Here is an 18,306-nt window from a genome sequence, read left to right as displayed (position 1 = left end):
AAATGGAATTATACGATCTGGGACAAGGAATTGTTGGCAATCAAAGTCACTTTTGAAACATGGCAGCACCACTTAGAGGAGGCCCGTCACCAAGTCGAAGTTCGAACAGACCATCGAAACCTAGAGCACCTATGGACTGTCAGAATGCTAAATCAGCAACAGGTGCGATGGTCACTGTTTTTTGCAAGGTTTGACCTTGTCTTTAGAACATTTTGGTGGCTGCAACTCCGGCACAAGGTGTCTAGTTATGTGGCATCGTGCAGCATTTGTTGACAGGACAGGTATGCTACTAGTGTACCCCCTGGTCTCTTGCAGCCGCTACCCACACCAGAAAGACCTGGGGGGCAGTCTCGTTGGACTTCATTACCGAGTTGCCCCCATCCAAGGGTGCCACAACTGTCATGATGGTGGTGGACATGCTTACCAAAATGGCTCATTTTATCCCACGTCTGGGTCTCCCTACACACGGATGACGGCCCAGTTGTTTATCGCCCATGTATTTCGGCTGCATGGGTTACTGGACCAAATTGTGTCAGATCGGAGGGTGCAATTTACGGCACGCTTCTGGCAGACCCTACTCACGGAACCGCAGGTACAGGCATGTCTGTCCTCCACCCATCACCCTGAAACCAATAGGGGCACAATCTTGGAACAGTACCTCCGCTGTTTCAGCAATACCGAACAGGACAATTGGGTGGAGCTGCTGGCTGCGGCGGAGTTCACCTATAACAATGCCCAGCATGCATCTACCCATGTGTCACCGTTCTTTGCCAGTTACGGATTTCATCCATGGCTCTTTCTGTTGGCTCCATCGGACTCACCAATTCCGGCTGTGGACAAGTTCCTTCAGGAGCTGAAGGTGGTGCATCAAGTAGTTTGGGACCAGCTGGAGAAAGCCAAAGAGGATTACAAATGATTCGCTGACCATCATCATCAAGATGTCCCTCCGTTATCTGTGGGCGATTGGGTTTGGCTTTCCACGCGGCACCTACCTACAGCAAAACCGTCGAAAAAACTTGATCACCATTACTTGGGTCCATTTCCAGTCGAAGCGGTGATCAATTTGGTGGCGTTTTGCTTGTCATTGCCCCAGACCATGCGAATTCACCCAGTTTTCCACAGGTCATTGCTGGTTCCAGTCGCAGCCGACGATTCACATCGGCCAGCTCCACCACCGCCAGGTCTGGCCACCCCCCATGGAGATATGGAGTATGAAGTGGATAGTATTTGGGATTCCCATCAGTTCTGGGGCCGGTTTCAGTATTTTATGGCGTGGAAAGGCTATGGACCTGAGGACTTCACGTGGATCGATGCCACTGACGTTCACGCCCCTCATCTGGTTTGCAACTTTCATACCCAGTTTCCGCACCGTCCTAGTCTGCATGGTCCCAGGGGAGGGGGTCCTGTGGGGGGGGGACAGTGCCATGCCTCCGTCCAAGCCTGACTCTGAGGATGACATGGTGTTTCCTATTGAAACCCAGGAGGGGATGTCTGTGGCTTCGGAGGACTGTGGGGAGGAACAGGCTGACGCAGGCCAGGACCCTTCCAGTTTGGAACAGGGAAGGCAGAGCTCAGGCGAGGAGCAAGGCCCCTCCCCACCAGACCCCAGAGCAAGGAGAGCAGAGAGGAGGTGGGAACAATGGAGGCAGGCTCACTTGCTCGGGAGGAGCGCGTCACATCCCACTCCACAAGGCACACATGGGGAGTAGGTATTTAAGGAGACACTGTGGGGTGGGGATTTGCTGGGAACAAACATGAACTCTTGTGATGTGAGCTCTTGTACCTGGACTCTTTGTATTTTGGATCAAGTTTGTTTCCTGCTGAGTTCTCCTTGCTGTCCTCAGTTTTGCAGCTTGCAGGTTACAGGCAAGCTGGGAATTGAAAAGATCATACTTTCTTTGTTATCTGTTTTACTTTAAAGAACTGTTTAACTCCGTTGACTGTTTTATTGAACTTGTGTCAGCATATGTGGGGGCTGTTGGGTGAACGTTGGCAGTGCTTACAAAGACCATTATTCTGACCAGCTAATTGTTTTGCCTCCATTCAGGGCTCTGGATCATCACAACGGTCGGCGAATCGTTTGTAATCCTCCTTGGCTTTCTCCAGCTGGTGCCGAACTACTCGATGCTCTGCCTTCAGCCTCTGAGGAACTTTTCCACGGCTGAAACTGGGGAGTCCGATGGAGCCAACAGAAAGAGCCATGGATGAAATCCGTAACTGGCAAAGAACGGTGACCTATGGGTAGATGCATGCTGGGCATTGTTATAGGTGAACTCCACCACAGCCAGCAGCTCTGCCCAATTGTCCTGTTGGGTGTTGCTGAAACAGCGGAAGTACTGGTCCAAGATTGCATTCACCCTCTCTGTGCCCTCGTCAGTTTCGGGGTGATGGGCGGAGGACAGATATGCCTGTACCTGCAGTTCCGTGAGTAGGGTCTGGAAGAAGCATGCCATAAATTGCACCCTCCGATCTGATACGACTCAGTCCGGTAACCCATGCAGCCAAAATACATGGGCAATAAACAACTTGACTGTCATCCGTGCTGTAGGGAGACCCACACAAGGGATAAAATGAGCCATTTTGGTGAGCATATCCACCACCGCCAAGACAGTTGTGGCACTCTTGGACAGGGGCAACTCGGTAATGAAGTCCAACGAGACTGTCCTCCAGGTCTTTCTGGTATGGGTAGTGGCTGCAAGAGACCAGGGAGCACACCAGTAGCATACCTGTCCTGTCAACAAATGCTGCATGACGCCACATAGCTAGACACCACCAAAATGTTCTGGAGACAAGGTGCAGTGTTTAAAAGACCCCGAAGTGTCCCACTGATGGACTATCATGGCATTGTTTCAGAATGATGCCATGGAGGGGTCCCCCAGGAACATAGATGCAGTCTCAAAAATGCAACAGGTCATCCGTGTACATTCAAGGGTTCTTATCTCCCTCATCGCCAGCCAACTCACAACGTTGAGCTGCCATGAATGGATCCTGACACTGCGCTTCATGAATTCTGCTCCGTATGTCCACAAGCTCCTCTGTGGCTGCCAACCGTTCCAAGGGAATAACCGTTCTGGGCATGATCTTGTCCTCCTTTCGGGTGAATTCAGGCTTCTGGTACAGCGCGTCTGTATGCTGGTTCCATGTGCTAGGGACATAGGTCACCCGAAAGTCAAACCTCACAAAAAACAGTGACCATCGCACCTGTCGCTGATTTAGCATTCTGGCAGTCCGTAGGTGCTCTGGGTTCTGATGGTCTGTTCAAAACTCAACTTGGTGATGGGCCCCCTCTAAGTGGTGCGGCCATGTCTCAAAAGCGACTTTGACTGCCAACAACTCTTTGTCCCATATTGTATAATTCCGTTCGGGGGCTGACAGTTTCCGTGAATAATAGGCACATGGGAACAAGGTACCTGTGGGAACATAGGCTTGCAGAAGCACAGCCCAGATTGCCACATCCGATGCATCCGTCTCCATCACGAACGGCCTTAAGGGATCAGGATGCTTGAAGATAAGCTTGGAGGCGAATGCGGCCTTAATAACATCCAAGGCCCTCTTCTCCTCAGTGCCCCAGCGGAACGTCACTCCTTTCCTTAACAGATTGGAAAGGGGAGCGGTCAGGGTCACGAAGCAAGGAATGAATGTGTGGTAATAATTCACAAACCCCAACAGTCGCTGCACGTCCTTGACCCTCCACGGAGGCTGCCATTCCTGCAGCGACTTTACTTTCTCTGGATCCATCTCCACACCTTCGGGCGAGATGCAATGGCCCAGAAAATCAATTGTGGTTTACGCAAACTGGTACTTCTCACGCATGGCAAAGAGATGGTTATACCACAATCGTTGCAACACAAGCTGAACATGGATCCAATGCTCTCGTGGGGAGGACGAGTAGATCAGGATGTCGTCAAGGTAGATGATCACAAACCTATCCAACAGGTCCCTGAACATGTCATGCATAAAATGCATGAACACTCCCAGTGTGTTGGTCAAGCCAAAGGGCATAACCATGTACTCAAAATGTCCATAATGTGTCCGGAAGGCCATCATCCACTCATCTCCCACTCGAACTCGGACTATGTTGTAAGCTCCCCATAAGTCCAACTTAATAAATATTTTGGCCTGGCAGAGCCTCTCGATGAATTCGGGGACGAGTGGGAGTGGGTACCGATTATGGATCATGATGGCATTCAATTTCCGGTAATCACAGCACATTCTAAGTTCCCCTGACTTCTTCACGAAGAGCACTGGCGCAACCAACAGGGAGGTGGAAGGCTGTATAAACCCCTTTTGGAAGTTCTTGTCGATAAAGTCCCTCAAGGCTGCCAACTCCGGTTCCAACAGAGAGTAAATCCAGCCAACCGACAATTTGGCATCGGGCACTAAATCAACCGGGCAGTCATAAGATCGATGTGGGGGCAACTGATCCATCTCTTTTTCCCCAAAGACATCGGCATAATACCCCAACTCTGCCAGTAGGTCCAGGTCCACATAGGTAGCCACATTCCCTGCACAGGCATGCAGATGATGGGTGGCACACTTCTTCCCGGGGAACCGCACTGTCCCAGACCAAATAATCTGCGGATCATGAGCCTTAACCACTCCAATCCCCACTGGAAAGTGGGAAATGGTAGCCACATAGAACATGGCTTCTTTCACATGTGGCCCAATACGCAATATGAAGGGGCCTGGTTGCAGCAACCACTGGGCCAGAACGAAGGGGCCTCCCATCAATCGTCTCCACCAAGACTGGCGGCGACAACTGCTGCTGGGGAATGGACCACTGCAAGGTAAAAGCCGAGCCCTTTAGGCCAGGGATGGCTCGTTTCCCGCCACTGCTTTGGGTGCCTTCACAGGACACTTGGCCACCATACGGCCTGGACCGCCACAATATAGGCAAAGGCCTTTGTGGTGATGGCGATCTTTTTCAGCTTGGGTCAGTTGAGGTCATGCAGCCCCCAACTGCATTGGCTCATCCAGAGGTGGTGCAAACAGTGCCACTGTCTTAACAGATGCAGGCAAGGCCTCCATCCGTCGTTGCGCCCATCGCTGCTGGAGTCTTGCATCAATACGGAGACACAGGTGCATGAGCTCCTGCAAGGAGCGAAGGCATTCGGTGTGTGCCAGCTCATCCAGGAATTCGGATGAAAGTCCTTCCTGAAACTGGTCCATAAGCGCCGCCTCGTTCCACTGCAGTTCCTGACAAACCAACTGAAATGTAGTCTGTCAGTGAACCATGCCCCTGCCGCAACTCTGACCCGGCGGTTTGCAGTCTGGGCCCTAACAGGGTCCTCAAACATGGCCTTGAGTTGCTGGCAAAACTCTGCATAATTGTCCAGCAGCTGATTGGGCTGGGTCAGCAGGGGTGTTGCCCAACATGCTGCTATTCCTGTCAACAGGTTTATCACAAACCCCACCTTATCCTGGGGGGGGGGGAAGTTCTCAGGCCGAAGTCTCATACACAACTGGCACTGCCCAAAGAATGATGGGAATTGTGCCTGTGAGCCATCAAACTTTTCTGGCACTGTAACAGGGCTTCTGCGGCATGGCTGAGCTGCTTGCATTTGCACCATCTGCAGTCAGGAGGGCCACCTGCTGTTTTAACTGATCATTTTCTGCACAGAGCTGATCCATGGTTACCCAACTTGGTCTGGAGGAGCAATTGGGAGTGGGCCGGGAACAAAATGTGATGACCCAGGGCCTCGAACGGAGGCAAAGCAATCAGCTAGCAAGAGCAATAGTCTTTTTAATCACTGCCAATGTTCACCCAAAAGCCCCCACATATGCTGGCACAAGTGCAAACAAAACATCCAGGGAAGTTTACACTGTTCTCAAGGCAAGACAAATAACAAGAAACGTAGAGTCCTTTTAATTCTCAGCTTGCCTGGGAACTGCAGACTGCAAGGAGAGATCAAGAATATAGTCTGTGGTCATGCAGCAGGAAACAAACTGGTCCGGAATACAAAGTGTCCAGGTTACAAGAGCACAAGACACACTGTCTCAAGATTTCAAGTTTGTTCCCGGCAAATGCCTCACCCCACAGCATCTCCTTAAATCCTACTCCCCAGGTGTGCCTTGTGGAGTGGGGTGGGACACTCTCCTCCCGAGCAAGTGAGCCTGCCTCCGTTGTTCCTTCCTCCACTCTGCTCTCCTTGCTCTAGGATCAGGTAGGGAGGGACCTTGCTCCTCGCCTGAACTCTGCCTTCCCTGTTCCAAACCTTGAAGGGCCCTGGTCTGCCTCAGCCTGCTCCTTCCTACAGTCCTCCGAAGCCACAGACACCCCTCCTGGGCCTCAACAGGGAACTCCATGTTTTCCTCGGAATCAGACTTGGACGGAGGCATTACAGACCCCGTTAAATATGTGCTCCCTTAGTACCTCGTTGATTAATTGCATAAATACTGTGGGGCCCTCTTGTAGTGTGAACGGCAAAACCTTAAATTGGTAGCACCCCATTGGGCAATTAAATGCCATTTTCCATTTATCCCCTTCCTTAATATAACACAGTAATACACTTCCCTTATATCTAGTTTAGTAAAAAAAATTCTTCCTTTCAAAAGGTGTGATAACATGTCCTTTATGAGGGGTAGGGGGTATAGGTTGCTTTCCCTGATTGTATTCAATAGGCTGTAGTCCACGCATAAGCGTAAAGAGCAGTCCTTTTTCTCTCTAAAGAGGACCGGGGTGGCCACTTTAGGCTTGGCAGGTTCGATGAACCCCCTTTCTAGGCTTCTATTTATGAATCTTTCCATTTCCTCCTTGTCCTTAGGGCTCATGGAGTATAATCTGGGCTTCGGGAGTTTTGCCCTGGGCTTGATTTCTATGGTAGTCCATGGGTCAGTGGGGGGGAGCTCGTCCGCCCTCTCTTCACTGAAAACTTCAGCAAGATCTCTGTATTCCTCTCTTATTTCGGGCAGCCCCTTTTCTTCTCCCATGGATGCTTTTTCCGTTCTTCATTTTGGTAGATCCCCTTGGGGTTCATCTTACTGGCAATGGCCCAGAATTCTTGCGTATATTCGGCTACTGGATGTCTCCTTTGCCTCACCGTTTTGATTCTTTTGCTGGCTTTGTGATCAGCCAGAGGGTCCTCAAATCACCTTCTCAGAGAGGACATGAAACGGTTGAAGTTGTTGAGCTCTGGGGCCGTAGGGGAGGAGAATTCTGAGCCCCACGGCCGCACCAGCACCTGGAGCTGCAGCTGGAGAGACACTGAGAGGGAATTGAAACCTGCAGTCCTGGGGACGTCTGCTGATCCAATAGCGACAACTTCAGCAGCCCCCACCCGCAGATGGCAATCCAGATGGAAGACAATACCACCGAGAGTGAAAGCACCATTTCATTCAAAGACTCCCGCCATTGGACGCAAAATTCAAGGGTGAGCCAACACGCTTGGGGTTTTTCCTAACCCAAGTCATCAGCTACATGGAAGAATATGGGCGGCACATCCCTAGCGACAATGCCCGTATCCGTATCGTGCAATCCGCTCTGGATGGACCGGCCGCAGATTGGGTGCTCAATTTGCACGATTCCAATTTAATTTCTGATAGTCCCTTTTCCTCTCCCATGGATGCTTTTTCTGTTCTTGATTCTGGTAGCCCCCCTTGGGATTTTAAGTCCATAGGGTCCGCCTTCGGGAAATTGATTTCTGCCGTCTCCAATTTACCCAGGGGTTCCATTTCTTTAACCATTCCAGCCCTAGGATCATCAGCCATTCCATGCCTGGGGTCACTACAAATGTTAAGTCTTCCTCATGGTTTCCCAGGGATAGGTGGACTGGTAAAGTGGCTAGGGTAGCTGGCACCCCTCCTGCTATGGACCCATCTAACTGGCCAAATGAGATTGATTGTTCTAGCCTCCTCACCAGAATGCCCAGATTCCCCACTAGCGTTGGTCTAACGAGGCAGCAGGTGCAGCCAGAGTCTATTAAGTCTTTCACCTTGACAGCTTTGGGCATGGAGGGAATTAATATAGTCACTATCTTGAAGATGGGTGCGATGGGTCCATTTACCAAGCTGTCATCTGAGGCATCCGCCAGCCCTGTGGTGTAGACTGGAGTTCCTTCCCCACGTTGGGCAGAGGTTGGGCATTCCACAGCCTCTATCACTCTCATGGCAGGTTTTTTTTGGCTTAGCTGGGGACTTCCTGGATTTACTGGCCGGTGATCTGTCTGGGTTGTGCTGGGGGGCTTTTGAGCAGCATTCTACAGCTCGATGCCCCTCTCTCCCGCACTTGAAATAGCCCATTGGCTTCTTGGGCATAGCCGGTGGCTTCACTGGCTCGTGCGTCGGCTCAGGCGGCGAGTGGCCCCATGGTTTTCCTCAGCGGTGCCTCTTCAGTAGGTCGATCTCTGCTTTCTCTGCCAGGATGTACCATTCGTCTAGTTGGTGTGGGTCCGCCCAGGGCAGGCAAGTGTCATACAGGTCATAATTTAGATCGTCTTTGAAATGGCTAAGGAGGATGTCTTCCGGCCAGTTCATCTTACTGGCAATGGCCCAGAATTCTTGCGTATATTCGGCTACTGGGTGTCTCCTTTGCCTCACCGTTTTGATTCTTTTGCTGGCTTTGTGATCAGCCAGAGGGTCCTCAAATCACCTTCTCAGAGAGGACATGAAACGGTTGAAGTTGTTGAGCTCTGGGGCATTGGAATCGTGCAAATTGGGCACCCAATCTGCGGCCGGTCCGTCCAGAGCGGATTGCACGATACGGATACAGGCATTGTTGCTAGGGATGTGCCGCCCATATTCTTCCATGTAGCTGATGACTTGGGTTAGGAAAAACCCCAAGCGTGTTGGCTCACCCTTGAACTTTGCGTCCGATGGCGGGAATCTTTGAATGAAATGGTGCTTTCACTCTCGGTGGTACTGTCTTCCATCTGGATTGCCATCTGCAGGTGGGGGCTGCTGAAGTTGTCGCTATTGGATCAGCAGACGTCCCCAGGATTGCAGGTTCCAATTCCCTCTCAGTGTCTCTCCAGCTGCAGCTCCAGGTGCTGGTGCGGCTGTGGGGCTCAGAATTCTCCTCCCCTACGGAGCCGAGGGTTCTTTTCATCAGGTTGATAGCTTTATCTAGGATCCAGTTCAAGTGTTGTGCCCAACTTCCTTCTTCTTCGCTCACGTGCAGGGATTTCTCCATCTCCTGCTCCCATTCTGGTTGGTTGGCCCCCCGTCTCAGGGTTACCTTTCTTGATCTCTTTTCCCACTTGCCTTTCTTTCCAGTGTCCATTGACCACCAAGGTTTGTGGTTACGCATCTCCACCACCTCTTCTTCTGAGGAGTATGACATTTCAGACAGCTGGCAGGTTTTTAGTTGGGGGAAAGGTTCCCTCTCTGTGGGGGTTTCTCCCTTCCCTGCCTCATCATCTGACATTGTATTTTTTGCAAAATCCCCTGGCAAGGTTAGAAAGCAGAACTCTTGGAAACGGTTTCTTCCAACAGGAACTTTTATTAAGAGAAATTGATAGCAGGCATGATAGACAGGATCTTAGGGAATCCCTTACAATTCGATGTTTTAAAGTGTCCCTAAGCAGCCCCCCACCCTGCAGTTCTTCCAGGAGATTCAAACCAGCAGATTTCTAGGTGTTAACTCCAGGAGAGATAACATCAATCCAGCTCCGTTGGCATGATCTTTCAACATCTCCTCACACAGATCCCAGATGCTGCATCTCCCCCCCTTTTTTTTTGTTTCGCTGGCCAGTAAGGAGGAGAAGTTCAGAGGGGCATAGGATAAAAAGCAAATGGCTACATTGTTATGGTTAGCAGACCCAAAGCAAATCAACAAAAGGTTACTTTGTAGTGAATAGAGGAAGTGAAAGTAATAAAAACCCCATGCATACTCCCCTCCCCCATAGTAGTATGACAGGATCCAGGAGAGAGTAAGAATTTGTTTTATATCAGAGATGATAGAAAGAAATGAAATATAACTGGATTCTGACACCTCCCTAGATTGTATGTCCAGTCTGCAGATGGCTGATTCTGTTCTTTTGAGGATAGAATCTCCTATTACCAACACCCGCCTTCCTTTTTTGTGGGGTGCCATCTGGAGTGCTTTTCTGTTTATCTCAGGTGTGCTTGTTGATGTGACTCTTTTAGGGATGTTTGGTGTTATTTCTTTGCTGGGTGTCTGCATGTTTTCTTTGAGGGGGAGGTTGTGGGTCTGTATTTCCATTTAAGGAGAGAAATTGGTTCTCATTTTTAATGGGGCTGCTTCTGGTTGGGTTAGATTGGGCAGTAGGGGTTTGTTAGATGTATGCTGCTTCTTTCTTTGATTATTGTGTTTCTCCATTTGTATTCCTCCAAGAGTTTATCAGTAGGGTCAAATCCTCTGGGAGTTATTTGTTCATTATTTGGTTCGATTTGGGTATAGCTTTCTTGTGTAGGTTAGAGTTTGGCTAGAGTTGCCTTTAAGTGCCTTACTTTTTCCCCTAGTAGTTCATATAGTTTACATTTAATGCATGTATAATTTGGGTGTTCTTTGGGCATAAGCACATACATGGAACATATATTGCATACCACAATAGTATCAGTCACCTATTCCATGAGTTTGTTGTTTGAAAATTCTCTTTTTGGTTGGTGGATGTGCTTTGCTGTTAGCCTTGTTTCTTTCTTCTCAATTCTAGATAATTATATTTATTTTTTTCCTATCCTTTTTTCTGTCTGTTTCTGCTTGTTTTTCTACCTTGTTATTTATTTAACCTTCTTACTATTATATTTATTTATCCTTTTCTTCCCTCCATTTTTAAAAAGTTTTTGAGCTCCAATTCCTCCCTATCTTATTTAAGATTTGCCTTGTTAAGATTTACCTCTTTATTAGTCCTATTCTTTCTTGATTTCTAGTGTTCGACTCTATTTGACTATTTATTTAGATTTTGTTTTCTGTCCTTTATTTATTTTTATTCTTTACTAGGGGTCTTCCCTCCCTTCCTATTGGGACTTCAAACTTAATTGTTGCCTTCACTTCCATTGCTCGCTGCTCCGGCCTCATTGTTTTTTCTGCCAGCTTCCTTCTGTCTTTCGGTGCTCGTCTCTGCTCTGGTGAGGCCTCCATTCAGCTTCATGGTCGGTTCATCTCCATTGTCTGGTCTGCTCCTCTCAGCCAGCCACTCAGCTTTAGAGATCAGAGCTCTCTAGCTCAAAGCATCTCTATTGCTGACTTCCGGTTCCGGTTTGTGGCACTGTCAGTCGGACGGAGAGTCTTCTCTCTTCGCCAGCCAGTTTCCCTCCACCGGTAGACCCTGGACAGGATCGAAAGTCGCCCTGGAGGGGCGACTACCACTGAGGAGGACTCTCGTCAACTGCGGAGGGTGCGTCAGCACCTTCTGCATTCCGAGGCAGCTCCTTTGGGCCAATGGGGAAAAGATTGGCCATTAATATGGCTGATCACTCAGCTGCACCAGCCGAAAGTCAGAATAACATCTAAGCATTAAAGAACCACCGCGGAAGATCCAGGTGAGACCTTTTCTTTCCTCTATTTACCCTAACTATTTCCCTGTGAAAAGCCCTGGGAATTATTATTTCCCTACTTTGACAGAGCAGCGTTCGCTCACTCGGGAAAACAAGCTTTGGATAATAGAAACTATAAATTAAATTTTTACTGACTATTTCTATTTTTGGATACTTTGGGGTCCCTAAAAAATCCCTACTATTGAAAGTTATTATTTTATTTATCTATTAAATTAGACAATATTGTTTTTTTTACTTTTTTACTCTTTTAATTGGATAAAATCTTAGGTAACTGGAAAAAAGATTTTATGTCTATTGGGGACATCTTGTGGTGAAAACTGACATTACAATTGTACTTTCTTTTTGATTTTGAGGCTGGGTTTGACCTTCAAATTATCAAAAAAGGGAAAAGATAAAGAATTTGAAACAGCTGTGTGGAGGTGGATATGGGCTGATTTTTATTAAACATAGCCTCCACTAAAAGACTAAAGGATTATTTCAGCATGGAAATGGAAGAACCTTACCCACAGCTTGACTACAATCTCATATTGGAAAAAATCTTGGAAGTTACTGAGCAAATGCACTCTATGATGAAAACTAAAGATGATTTTTCCAGAACTACAAACTGAGGAACAGATCAACATCAAAGAGGCCTGTGCCCAACATTATGTACAACATAATAAGATGGAGGAATCTTATTCACAACTTAACTATGAAAAAGCCCTTGCCCAAAATTTCAAACTGATTTCCAGACTCCAACTAACATCTATAAGTCAAAAAATAACAGAAGAGGAATTTATCACCATCAAAGAGGATTCTACACAATCCTATGTACAGTCTACTGAGTATCAGAACTATGATAACTTGGACAATCACTTAACAACTACAACACTGGATAAATTGATTACGCTATTCAGATGATAGTGGAAGAAGGAGAACAGAAATACAACCAGATTGAATTGATGATAAACTTGTCTAACAAAACATTGAGATTTGTTGATATAGAGGCTCTCTTTGGAAGCCTGCCTGGCACAAAAAGAAAGCCAGAGTTAGATTTAAAAATGGGATTTAAATCTTTACTTGATGGGTAAAAAAGGTTTGTTTTTTTTAGAGATATGGACTGAATTAATACTAACTGAGATGAAAAGTAAAGATTTTTGGACTGATTTAATGTTTAGGATTTAGATTTATAATTGAGATGAAATTATTGGTTAGATTATAGTTTGGAATTGTGAAATGAAAAAAGGTTTTAAATGGGGAGCTATTAAGACAAGAAATAGAATATTTGTGTGAAATAGTGTTAAGAAGGTATTTTGGGGGGATAATATGTTTATTATAGGTATGATAATCACTTTGTAATAGAATGAAAACAAGGAAATGAATTGTGACAATGGAAGATATGGTATTAGTAAATGAAGACTTATTAGAATAAGAATTAGAATATACTTCGGAAATGTAGAAGGTAACTGTTGGAATAAGTTGTTTATTTTAGATATTATAAATATTATGTTATGAAATGAGGGAAATTAGGGATACCCGAAGTGTAAACAATATGTTTAATTAAGGCTAAATTGGAATATGGTAATTGGAATTTAGTAAAGCTTAAAAACAGGACTTGGAGTTGTATAGGTAAAATGTTATTGATAAAATTTTATAGATTGATTGAATTTTATTTAGAAATGTATTGATTTGAATATGTTATATTAATGGAGGGAAATAGAGAGGGAATCTTTAAGGAGTTAACCCGACTTGTATATGTATGATTTTTGACTTTGGATAATTAATTACCATCTCCATGTTGTTTCCTAAGCACTCTGTTGTAAAAAATGAAAAAATAATAAAACTTGTTATTTAAAAAAAGCATCTCTATTGCTGCTGCTCTTGCTACATTTTTCCACTCCTCAGATTTTGCTGCCACCAATTCCTCACAGCCGACGGATTGCTCCAGGCCTTTTGTCCTCTGCCAGACCAGGCTAGCAGGAGGCGGGGAAGGGGACTGGTGATCTCGCTGGGGAGGGAACGCTGATCAAGTCCTCCACCTGGAAGAGGATTGCAGGGCTGGAAGGATGCAGGGAGAGAGTTGTGGTAGTTGGGTTGCCTCTAGTTTGCTGGGCCCTAGGTCAGGCTGCCTGGCTGCCCCCTTGAGCTGGGCTGCCTAGATTGGGGTATTGATCTAGGCAATTACTGAATATACTGTGACCCACCAGTTCATGGCTTCCAACAGTCTCCCTCATTGTCTGCTATTCAGCTGCTGGTTCACTGCTCTCAGTTGCCTTTTTTTCAGTTTTGGGCTGCTTAGTTGTGCTCCTGAAGTGGCTTTCTCGTTCTCTGCTGCCAGTTACCTCTGACTCCATGTGCAGCTATTCATTTGCTGTGCTCCTGTTTGCTGGTGTTTTCCTCCTTGCCCCAATTTCTTCTTTTCCTTTATCCTTTCTATTTTTCTTATCTAATTTTCTGCTTCTTTTCCCTACCTTTTCCCCCTCTCCCAGTACTTTCCTACTTAGATTAGTAACTTCTCTCCTGATACTGACGCCATCTTGGAATCAATACTGTAGTTTCCCTTTATACAACCTAGAGTTAAGAATTCATTTTATTTCATAATGGGTGTCACCTTCCACTATAATGGGACCTGGGGCAATTTGAGGTATTGATCTCAAAGTCGATTCTGTAATTGGTCTCAACAAGCTACAATGGAAAACTGGATGTATTTTCCCCAATAGTCGTGGGAGCTTTAGCTCAACTGTGACAGGATTAATAATCTTTACAATGGGGAAAGGACCAATACTTTGGGTCCCAGCTTCTTACAAGATAGTTTTAATCTTTATCTTTAATCTTTGGTCGAGAAATAGACTTTCTCTCCTATATGAAATGATTTCTGGGGGGACCACCTCTTATCAGCTTGCTCCTTTTGAATCTTTGTGGCTTTTTCTAAGGCATGTTTGCTGTTTGCCCAAGCAGTTAGTGTTTGTGACGAGGGGGGTTCCTGAGGGTATTCAGGCATAGGCAGAAACTCCCTGCTTTGAGAAAAGGTCAATAACAGTCCAAATCATGGTGTCTCGCTATTTTCAGGGAGTTCAGTGATAAAATCCTTTACAATCTCTTCCCAGGGCTGGGATGGTTCTGTTCTCTGTTGTAGCAGCCCAGGGGGATTTCTGGTTTGGATTTCATGGAGGTACAAATCACACAGCTCTTAACATAGCTTTCAATGTCCTTTTTCATTCCTGGCCACCAGAATTGCCATCTCACTAAGTGTAAAGTTTTTAAGAATCCAAAGTGGCTGGCTTGCTTAGCATCATGACTTTGTTGCAGGGCTTGGACCCTGAGAGTGCTAGGAAGGTACAACTTGGAACCCTTCCATGCTAGTTCATCCATATAGATTAACCACTGTCTGTTGTCTCTGAACCAGAAGTTGGATTTCAATTTGTTCTTTAGTTGCTGGGCTAAGCTGCTGTCAGGGCTGATGGACTGTTTTGGAGCTTGATGCCTAGTGGTGACTTGAGAGGCCTTTTGAGGTGAGGGGATGATAGTGTTCACCGCCTCCTCCCAATAGCTCTTGTACTGTGGTATTCTAGACAAGGCATCAGCCAGGAAGTTTTTCACCCCAGGAATATATTTGAGAAAGAAGTTAAAATGATTGAAATATTGTGCCCATCAAACCAGATTGGGGGATAATTTGCACAGGGTTTTGAATGCTTCAAGGTTCTTATGGTCAGTCCATACTTCAAAGCGTATATTGCTGCCCTCTAGGAAGTGACGCCAGGTTAGCAATGCCCATTGTACAGCAAATGCCTCCTTCTCCCATACAGCCCAATGCTACTCTGTGTCAGTGAGTTTTCTGTGCACAGTTGCAGTTCCCCCTTGTCATTTTTCTGAAGAAGAATGGTACCCACTACAATATCACTTGCATCCGCTTGAATGATGAACTGTTCCTTAGATTTGGAATGTTTGAGGATTGGTTCTCCCATGAACAACCTTTTGAGTTGCTCAAATGCTGCTTGGCACTCTATAATCCACTTTAAATATTAAATGGGGGACAAAAATAAATTTTAAAAAATAACTTCCAACCTTTTTTATTGACCTCTTCCCTCTTATTATACAAATCCTTTCAGCCCTTCATTTAATTCCTGTCTTTCTCAATCTTCAAATCCATAAATCATCACACTCATACTCATATTGAGGCCTATAGAACACCGGTTTATAGGCAGAAGGTTGTTTCAGAGTGTGAGGGGGCATGAATATAGAATTTATATGCAATGTTGAATTGGAAAAAAAACCCCACCACCACCAAACAAGGTTTATGGTTTTATAAACTTCAAAAGCACTTTTTTTTCAACTGCACTACTTATCATGCCAGTTTTTAAACTTCAAGCACATTTGTTGGGAAAATGAACACACACTTTAAAAAAACAAAGCTTTATGGTAAGTAAAACAGCTTTCCTCAAATCCTTTCTCACCTTTCCCCAAGCATCTTTAGTCATTCTTGCATGGGGCTGAATCAAGATTTTGGACAAAGCCCACTTCCCTCACTTCTTTTAATATCCTTTCTAAGTCTCTAAATTTCATTTTTTGTAGCCAGTAATACATTGAAAACTTCCCTTGTTTGATTTTTTTCCTCAAGGGATTATACAATTAATCCTTGTTTCATGACCACAATTGGGAACAGCAACTTGGTTGCTAAGTGAAACTGCAACTATGCTTATTATCTTACTTCAACTTTCCTTTGCTTTATGGACCTATAAAGATTATAAATGCAAGGATCGATTGCAAAGTTAACTTTTTCACGCTGTTGTAACTGAAAATTATTGTTATTCCCTATATACAAATTTTATTCTGTAAACAATAGGAATATAGGAATTGATCATTGACATCAGTCGGAATTCTGATTTTGCAAAGCTTGAAGTAGATTTGCTGTGAGGTGTCATATGGAGGATGCACAATGAAAAGCTCTCGTTTTTATTGGATTTAGTTAATGTGAAATCACATTTCACTTTAAGCTTGGTAATTGAGATTGACCAAGAACTAAGGAGGAGCTGTAGTGGTGCAGTGGTTAGAATGCAGTATTGCAGGCTAACTCTGCCCACAGCCAGGAATTTGATCCAGAACACTCAAGGTTAACTCAGATTTCCAGCCTTCTGAGGTTGGTAAAATAAAGATTCAGATTGTTGGGGGCAATATGCTGACATTTGGAAACCACTCAGAGAGTGCTATAAAGCACTATGGAATGGTATATAAGTCTAAGTGCTATTGCTATTGCTAATAAAATGAAAGCCATACAATATAGAGACATTTGGAAGAGTAGTTTATTTCTTTCATTTATTTAATAATTCTGTGTTTACTTGATTTGCAGATTTTTTGTTAAATCTATCAGGTCAATAAATTCCAACGTATTCTCAATATGATTTATATGAAATTATCTAATGTGACTGGTCCTAACCATTCAGCTGTGGATAAAATATGATGAAAGTCAGATTGGTCTAATAGTTAAAGCACCAGGCTAGAAAGTAGAAGACCATGAAAAAAAAAACCACCACCACCAAACAAGGTTTATGGTTTTATAAACTTCAAAAGCACTTTTTTTACCAGATTAATAAAATGTCATGCAGTATATGATTTCATGTAGTTAGGGTTTGGTTATCTGAACCTATAAATAGCATGTTGAAATAAAAATTTTTGCAATGTATTTGATATGCAAAATAGGCTATGCATTCTTTTTAAATGGCCAAGTTGAAATGTATCTATTCTGGAGTACAATAACGAGGAGAAAACTTTCAACTTGGGCTAGTAGGAATAAGGAAAAAAAAATACCCAGATGATTCCCAGTCACTGGGAGTTGGGTGTCATATACAGGTTACAGAGGAACATAATTTGAGACTAACTGCACTACTTATCTACCATAATACCGCCTTAGCCATGAAAGCCAGCTGAGTGACCTTGGGCCAGTCATTCTCTCTGAGCCTAACTCATCTCACAAGGTTGTTGTGGGAAAAATAGGAAGGGGAAAGTGCACTGGATATGTTTGCCACCTTGATTTTTTTGTAAAAATTAATAAAGGTGGGATACATACATACATATATACATATATAAATAAATTCCTTTCCCACCCCCACAGGTACCACCCACATTATTGAATACACAGTTCTCCGAATTTACGCCAGACATAACGCCCATTATCTTGGCTGCCCATACAAACAATTATGAGATCATTAAACTTTTAGTCCAGAAAGGTGTGTCTGTTCCTAGACCACATGAAGTTCGCTGTAATTGTATGGAATGTGTCTCCAGTTCAGAGGTGGATAGCCTTCGTCATTCCCGATCCAGACTAAATATCTACAAGGCTCTTGCAAGCCCATCTTTAATTGCCCTATCAAGTGAGGACCCATTTCTTACAGCATTTCAGTTAAGTTGGGAACTTCAGGAACTGAGCAAAGTGGAAAATGAGTTTAAATCTGAATATGAAGAATTGTCATATCAGTGCAAGCAATTTGCAAAAGATCTATTGGATCAGACTCGGAGTTCAAGAGAATTGGAAATTATTCTTAATTACAGAGATGATAACAATCTAATAGAAGACCAGAGTGGAAATGATTTGGCAAAATTAAAACTGGCAATTAAATACCGTCAAAAAGAGGTAGGTATGCAGATAAAATGTTAATGGATTTCTTTGCAATGAGTGAGATAATATGCTTCATAAATAAGATCAAGTGCAGTTCAGATCCTCTGTTCTTCATTATTTCATTATCTTTATTTTTTAATTAAACATTTTAAGTTATTAGGGTCTAGTGGCCACTGAAATATTGCAAAAATTGTTGTGGGGAAAATAGGAGGAAACTGTGTTGGATATGTTTGCTCCCTTGAGTTACCCTCCCACAAGAT

General features: G+C 44.8%; 1 protein-coding gene across 2 annotated transcripts in view; it reads left to right on the top strand.

The window, feature by feature from the left end:
- Nucleotides 1–18,306, top strand: part of TRPC4 (transient receptor potential cation channel subfamily C member 4) — a 188,872-nt gene that overhangs the window by 86,885 nt on the left and 83,681 nt on the right. For both annotated transcript variants that reach the window (XM_039320405.1, XM_039320406.1), the window contains one exon: nucleotides 17,543–18,061. In XM_039320405.1, the coding sequence (XP_039176339.1) occupies nucleotides 17,543–18,061 (519 nt within the window). The remainder of the gene's footprint in view (nucleotides 1–17,542; nucleotides 18,062–18,306) is intronic.

This window comes from Crotalus tigris, unplaced genomic scaffold, assembly GCF_016545835.1.
Source record: "Crotalus tigris isolate CLP2741 ecotype Arizona unplaced genomic scaffold, ASM1654583v1 scf7180000023637.1517150, whole genome shotgun sequence".
NCBI classification, from domain to species: domain Eukaryota; kingdom Metazoa; phylum Chordata; class Lepidosauria; order Squamata; family Viperidae; genus Crotalus; species Crotalus tigris.
The sequence above is the reverse complement of the archived record's forward strand: the minus strand, read 5'-3'. Positions and strand labels throughout refer to the sequence as shown.